The 8,204-nt window shown below is 32.5% G+C and overlaps 1 protein-coding gene across 1 annotated transcript in view; it reads left to right on the top strand.

The window, feature by feature from the left end:
- Positions 1 to 8,204, top strand: part of LOC145263579 (peptidylglycine alpha-hydroxylating monooxygenase-like) — a 167,090-nt gene that overhangs the window by 7,590 nt on the left and 151,296 nt on the right. Inside the window, exon 2 of the mRNA XM_080120425.1 lies at positions 402 to 489. Within this exon, the coding sequence (XP_079976551.1) occupies positions 402 to 489 (88 nt within the window). The remainder of the gene's footprint in view (positions 1 to 401; positions 490 to 8,204) is intronic.

Genomic DNA, 8,204 nt, shown 5'->3' with positions numbered 1-8,204 from the left:
ATATTTTGTTAAACTTTAAATTTACAAGAAATAGTTTTATTTATAACTTTGTTATCTTTAATGAGTGAACTTTATTAATAAAATACATGGTTTGTGATAATAATAGTAATAATAACAACAATAAATTTATTCACATGTTTTATTTTTCTAAATTCATATTAGTGGTCCACATATTGAAAATGATACAGTCATGAAGTTCAAAAGGTTGCCGACTGCTGTATCACACTGATACCCAGGCTGACACTACATCTTCCCATCCCACACTAGTTAATCATTGAAAACTGTCTGTCCAATGGTTTATTTGCTTTTCTAAAACTGATAATTTTATCAAACGTTTAGCATTGCCAACCCTTAGTTCAATTTAAAAGTATCAATATGTTTAATTTTTATTTTCTTTATAGAAAGTTTCTACCCTCTCCACAGGAAGAACACAGTTCGACATATTAGTACCGTATTGTGCGATGTCCCCCATTCAACAGAAAAATATTGGTAAGTCTACATTTTAACATTCGAGTTTTATTCAGTTTTTTATGGCATATAAACCCTTTTACTGATAAATTGGCCATGTAGCTTCTTCTCATTTTGCTTTTCACATCTTTTTAATCATGAAATGTTCTCTGTAGTATCCACTTGATTTTGGCAGTGATAATCAACCTCCTTGTATTTTGTATGTTGTATTTTTCTTGTCTCAATCACACTGTCACATGGTCTTATATACACACATATCTAACTTTAATAGAGAAATATTAGGTTATATATATATATATATATATATATATATATATATATATATATATATATATATATATATATATATTTATATTTATATGTTTTATGGCGAGATGAGCAATTCACCGCCGGAACTTTTTATCGAAAGAACGTTATTACCGGTCACCGGTTGTGAGAGCCTTCCCTGGGCGGGAACACTTAAAAAACGTAACATGCTGTCTCTGTAAATATTTTCAATAAACTTCTCTAATTCTTTATTACTTCAGAACCTCTTTATCCATTTATTTTCCTTGTGGAATACCTTTCTTGAATATCCTTTTATTACGGCCACCCACCGCAGGATATATCAATATGTATATGTATGTATATGTATATGCATATATGTATATATATATATGTATATATATATATATGTATATATATATGTATATATATGTATATATATATATATATGCATATATATATGTATATATATATGAATATATATATGTATATATATATGAATATATATATGTATATATATATGAATATATATATGTATATATATATGAATATATATATGTATATATATATGAATATATATGAATATATATATGTATATATATATATGCATATATATATGTATATATATATATATGAATATATATATATATGAATATATATATGTATATATATATATATATATGAATATATATATGTATATATATGTATATATATATGCATATATGTATATATATGAATATATATATGTATATATATGCATATATGTATATATATGCATATATGTATATATATATGCATATATGTATATATATATGCATATATGTATATGTATATATATGCATATATGTATATATATGCATATATGTATACATCTATATATATAAAAATGTAAATGTTGGTTCGTTCTAAAATAATAAAACCCTATTTCTACGTTACCAATTTATTTGAAATTTTCAGACAACCCATCTTTAGAGTCGAGGTATGTTTTTATGTTATTGAAATAAATTTACCTCGCGAATTATTAAAATATTAAATAAAATAAATATATTTTTTTTAACCGTTACTGCGAATCTGTTCTGTTGTAAAACTAAACTTCCGGTTCAATTCATTTCACAGCCACGAATTGACGAAAGATTTCATTTTCTGTTAACTTGAAAGTAAAAAAAACAAAAACAAAAACAAAACTTACTCATGCAAAGAGTGATCCGTGCTGAAATAATAATGTTATTATTTAAAAAGCCATTCTTAACATGGGGAAGGGAGTGTATTTTGTACTTATTCTGTACTTTAACCTTACAATTGGATAAAAACATATCATAAAACTTTAATTAAACGTGGAAAACGATTTTAAAAAAATAGCGCGGATCACTCTCTGCATTAGCACACACACACACAAAAATAATAATAATCCCATATTTTAAAAATTTAAATTCATTTATGTACTTACCAATTTTTTAAATTTTATTTATGTTAAGGCTTTTCACTCATGAAACATTACGTTTTAATTGTTTAGTTTATTTTCACGGCATTGTTTACATAAAAAAGTTTGTTTTAACTTTTGCTAAACTGTTTCATTTTTACAACATGCCTCAACGTATTATAAACATCCTACCCCCCCATGTTAAAAAAAACAAAAAAAAAACGCCCTTCCATAAACCTCGAAAGCCGTTCTTAACATGAGGAAGTTAGGGTGTTTATAATATGCTGGGGCGAGTCGTAAAATTAACGAAGTTGCTATCTATTATTTATTGCAAAAATTGCTTGAAATTTATTTATCTGACAAAAAAATTACATTTTGGTACTCCTTGGGCGTTGAGTTCCATGGCGACCAGTAGAAAAAAATAATAGTCGCTCCCTTAGTCTCCCACCTCACCCCGCACGTAACATATTTTATTTACTGACGTTGCCGTAACTAAACGATTATTTGTCACATTTACAAACATTTATTTATTTATTTATTTTGAAAAAAGTCTTACTTTTTATGAATATTAAAAGAAAAATGGGTACTCATGCAGAGAGTGATCCATGCTGAAATAATAACGTTATTATTTAAAAAGTCATTCTTAACATGGGGAGGGGAGGGTGTTTTGTACCTATTCTGTACTTTAACCTTGCAATTGATTAAAAAAAAAAAAAAACACGATTTAAAAAATAGCGCGGGTCGGGTCACTCTCTGCATTAGCACCGAAAAATGTTACTAAACATTTATTAATAATTTCTCACTTTTACAAACATTTGATTTTAAATTTCTTTTTAAATGACGACTTTTATCGACTTTTTTTTTAAATATCCCCCCCCCCCAATGGTGTTTATTCCAAAATCCGTTGTTAACATGGAGAGGTTGGGGGTGTTTATTCTGAAAGCCGTTCTTAACATTTGTGGAGGTGGACCTAATGTAAAAAAAATAAATAAATAAATAAATTAAAAAAAAAAAAACTAAATCATTTACTGATAACTTCTCACTTTTACAAATATTTTTTAATTTACATGCACGGATGAACAAATTGTTGAATAGTGCGAAAACAAAACATTTAGGTCCACCGCCACAATTTTCTTTTTTAAATGACGACTTTTATTGATAAATAAATTTACTTCTCCGCAACTTTTATTGATAAATAAATCTACTTCTCTGCCACGGGCACTGAACCCCTCCTTTTTTTTAATAGTATTTTCGGGTGGGTATGCTGACAACAAATATCAGTTAAATTTTGCAAATAGCCCCCCCCTCCAAAAGTGGTGTTTATTCCGGAAGCTGTTCTTAAGATGAGGAGGTTGGGGGAGGGGTGATTATAAGGTGGACCTAATCTAAAAAAAAAAACAAGTTGTTTATGCGCACATAAGCAACTATTTTTTTATCAACTTTTTTTTTTTTTTTATTTATTATTTAAAAATTAGTAAATTTCAATGAATAGAATAATAAATCATTTATCATTAATATGTGTTTTTGGTTTTGTGTTGAATGAAACTTTTTTTTTTTCATTACAACAATAATGAACCAATTTAAATCTTCCGGCATGCATTTAAGGGTTACGAAATTATCAATAAATCGTTTAGTTACTAAGCCAACGTCAGTAAACAAAAAAAATGTTACGTGCGCATGCATTAGCCTTGACTGGGGGGGGGCTAAGGGAGCGACCATTAAATAATTATGCTGGTCGCCATGGAACTCAACGCCCAAGGAGTACCTAAAGTGGCACTTATGCACTTATGTTGCCGTGCTATTTTTTAAAATAGTATTTTCCTGTTAAATTCAAATTTTACAATATGTTTTTCTTTTATTAATTTGTTAAGTGAAAGTACAGATAACCCGGTCGGTTTCTAATGCGAGGAAAATCTAGCCTCCCCCCCACCCCAAAAAAAAGGGGTACTCTGGATAATAACAAAACATTAAAATTGCCTCAGTCTCAAAAGATTTCTTCTCTACTTAACGAGGAAAAAAACGGTGAAGTGTAGTTCACTTTCTGTTTCTCTCCCCCTCTCGCAATATCTCTCTCTATCCATCTCTCCCTTTCCCTCTCTCAATCTATCTTTCTCTCTATATCACCCTCTCCATCTCTCTTTGAGCCCCTTTCTCTCTCTAACTCCCTCTAGCTCTCTCCTTTCCTCTGTCTCATCCCTCTCTGTTTCTAACTCTCCCCCTCTCTCTGTTTATCTATCAATCCCTTTATCTCTCTATCTCCTTCTCTTTCTCTATTTTCCTCTCACTTTCTCTTTCCTATCTCTATATCTTCCTCTCTATCTGTCCATCTCTAATCCCTCATCCTATTTTAGTCTCTTAAATTAATTACAGTGAATAAGGCATTGTCAATACATGGATAAATCCTATTTTAGTCACCTAATTTATTGGCTGTGAGAATAGAAGTTATTTGGAAATTACTGCTACCTTGAACAGCACCAGAAGTAACTGGTAAAACCTTTCTAATTAAATTGATTTTGGCAGCCATTTGGTAACAAAATGACATAGCCTTAGCCCTTGCTGCATGAGGAATACCTGCGACCTTGCTGCCAAGTAGAAGAATTATTTATTCTACTTTAAAACATTCAATTTTTCAAAAATCTCATGTTCGACATCTCCAAAACATCCAATATGGGGAAAAATATTGCAAAAATGCAAACTTATTGTTTAGGATGAATGCACAATGGTACGCAAAAAATCACTTGAGGCTCTTGGTCGATCCTTGCAAGATTTGCGTGGCAATGTCAGACCATTTGGGAATGCAGTAATATTGCTTGCAGGAGATTTCAGACAAATGTTACCTGTTATTCTTCAATCAACACCAGCAGATGAAATAAATACTTGCCTCAAGTACTCTACTTTTTTGTTCCATGTGAAGACATTAAACTTAACTCAAAATATGCATATCCAGTTGCAGACTGTTCGATCCACACAAAAACTTTTGCATCACTTGTGGGAAATTGGGTACGAAAAAGTGCCAGCTGATCAGAGTTAAGGGCAAAATTCTTTGACTTTTAACTTCTGTAATTTTATTTCATCAAAAGAATAGTTAGTTTAAAAGGTTTTTGCAGATATTCAAATTATAAGAATTCCATTTGACTGAGTGAATGAGCTATTCTTGCAGGTCAATACAAAGATGCCCATGAACTTAACGCTATAATTAAATGTAAAATTCCAAGTGAGGTAGTCAAATACAAATCCATCGACACTGTTGTGAAAGCAGATAAAGTGGTTAATTATACAACAGTTATATTTGTCAGGGATGCTGCCGCATGTATTGCAACTGAAATTTGGTGTACTAATTATCATGTTGTGAAATATAAACCAATCCAAGCTTTGCAATGGCACATAGCTTGCAGTAAAAAAAAAAAAATAACAAACAATATCATAGAAACAACAATCTTAACAGGACCTTTCACAGATGAATATATCTTCATTCCATGCATTCCTATGATTCCACCGGATACATCATTACACTTCAGCAAATTGCACTTTCCAATTTTATTGTCATTTGCAATAACCATCAACAAAGCACATGGAACAATCTTTACAATTGTGGGCCTTACAGTTACATACTGACTGTTTTTTCACATGGACAATTTATGTTACATATTCAAGAGTCACCAAACCGGAAAATCTCTATATCAGCTAAGAAAATGGAACAACAAAAACTGTGTACCCATGCAAAATGGAAATTTAAACCTATAAGAAGCATACTTTTTCTCATTTTGGAACTTTTTCCATTGTGCCAATTTGAGCCACAGCAACGCGTGGCAGGGTACAGCTAGTATATATATATGTATAGAGATATGTATATATATGTATAGAGATATGTATATATATGTATATATATATGTATATGTATATATGCATATATATAAGTATATACATATACATATATATCTGTGGATTTGTTTTCATGTTTATTATCGTGTGTATTAATTGAATTGTAACATCATCACTATCGTCATGACCATTGAGGAATCATGCCGTTTTTTTAAAACGCTTCTCTCAATTTAAAAAAAACAACAACAACAAAAACATCGAGATTCATGACTGCTTTGTTTTACGTTTTACATCTGTGGATTTGTTTTCATGTTTATTATCGTGTGTATTCATTGAATTGTAACATAATCACTATCGTCATGACCATTGAGGAATCATACCATTTTTTTAAAACGTTTCTCTCAATTTAAAAAATAAAAAATAAAAATAAAAATAGATAAAAATAAAAGAAATAACAAAAAAAAACATGTATGCATGGGATTTGTTTTATCTGGGATGGAGAGGGCTCCAGAAAGCCATGGTGAAGGAAGCCTCTCTAGGAGAAGCAAATCTCTGATCTAAAAAAACAAAGCGGAAGACCAGTACCCGCATTAAGTTGGTCTGCAGTTTAATTTGTTGCTGGTTATCTTGCTCCTGCTTGTTGTTGGATATCAACATTTTGAAACGAGAGAGAGAGACTTAGCTGTCGTACAAAGCTAAATCTCTGGAATAGCATCTTTGTACAGATACTTCATCAGACATTTGTCAAAAAAAAAAAAGAAAAGAAAGAAAAGTCCTATTGGCGATGGCTGTCCATATAAACAGGAACAGAAGATATTATGCTAAACGACACCCACTCCAGCTCTGTTGCTGGAATGTGAGAACACTTATTGACAATGGTAAAAGACTAGAACGGAAGACTGCAATTTTGACTAAGGAATTGCAAAGATACAATATAGACATTGCTGCACTCTCTGAGACACGTTTCGCAGGTGAGGATCAACTGGTTGAGCGCGAGTCGGGCTACACGATCTTCTGGTCTGGTAGAGTTGAAAAGGAGAGGCGTGAGGCTGGTGTTTGTTTTGCAGTTAAGAACTCCTTAATTGACAAGATCGAACAGCCAGTGGCCATAAATGACCGTGCAATGACATTGAGAATGCCCCTTGCTGCTGGTCCTTATATGAATGTTCTTTTTGTCTATGCGCCGACTCTTACTTCGCCTGAAGACGATATTACTTCCTTTTATCATATGCTTAGATCTGTTATCACCGGTTTGCCAAGCGCTGAGAGTTTGGTGGTTCTTGGTGACTTCAATGCACGGGTTGGATCAGACAATGAGACTTGGTCTCCATTGGGTCCATATGGCATTGGTAGAGTCAATTCAAATTGTATGCTGCTTCTCCATCTCTGCAGTGAACTAAATCTTGTTACCACCAACACTTTTTCCCACCAGAAACACAAGGAGACCTGGTTCCATCCCCAATCTAAACATGGCCATTTGCTTGATTACATACTGTGTAGACGTGGTGATTTTGGAAATTTTTGCAAAGTTAGAGTAATGCGTGGTGCTGACTGTGGTACTGATCATTTAATGGTCAGAGCTAAACTGAGAATTACAGTTCGCAAAAAAAGCCGTTTCAATAGTGTCAAAGTGCCTAAACGTATTGATGTTTCCAAATTGAAGGATCCAGTCGTACAAAGTTCCTTGAAATCTGCTTTCAACCAGGTGGATTTCTCAGATTGTGACTGGGAGACAGTAAGAGACACAATATACCAAAAAGGTGTTGAAGTTCTTGGATTGAAGGTTCCCAGACATAGAGATTGGTTTGCTGATAATTTCGATCAAATTAAGCCTCAAATTGATAGAAAGCGGAAAGCTTATTTGAAACTTCTCAACTCTTCACCTCTGAACGAGCCAGCGCTCGCTGTCCACTTTTCTTCTGTTCGGAGTGAGGTTCAGTGTTGTGTGCACCAAATAAAAACAAATGGTGGTCTAACCTCTCCAGGGAGATACAGACTGCCTACGATCATAGAGATGTCAAGACATTCTACACTTTGCTTCATCAGGCTTATGGTCCGAAATCCTCTTCAACTACACCACTCCTGGCGAAGGACAGGAAAACCTTGCTGAAAACCTCAGATGAAATTAAGCATCGATGGCATGAACACTTTCATGATCTTTTTCATAACCCATCCAATGTTGATGTTGCTGCAATAGAAAGTATCCCTTAATTTTCCTTTTGTCTGGAAC

Source organism: Euprymna scolopes, chromosome 39 (genome assembly GCF_053919585.1).
Source record: "Euprymna scolopes isolate OS-2025 chromosome 39, ASM5391958v1, whole genome shotgun sequence".
In the NCBI taxonomy this organism is placed as follows: domain Eukaryota; kingdom Metazoa; phylum Mollusca; class Cephalopoda; order Sepiida; family Sepiolidae; genus Euprymna; species Euprymna scolopes.
The sequence above is the reverse complement of the archived record's forward strand: the minus strand, read 5'-3'. Positions and strand labels throughout refer to the sequence as shown.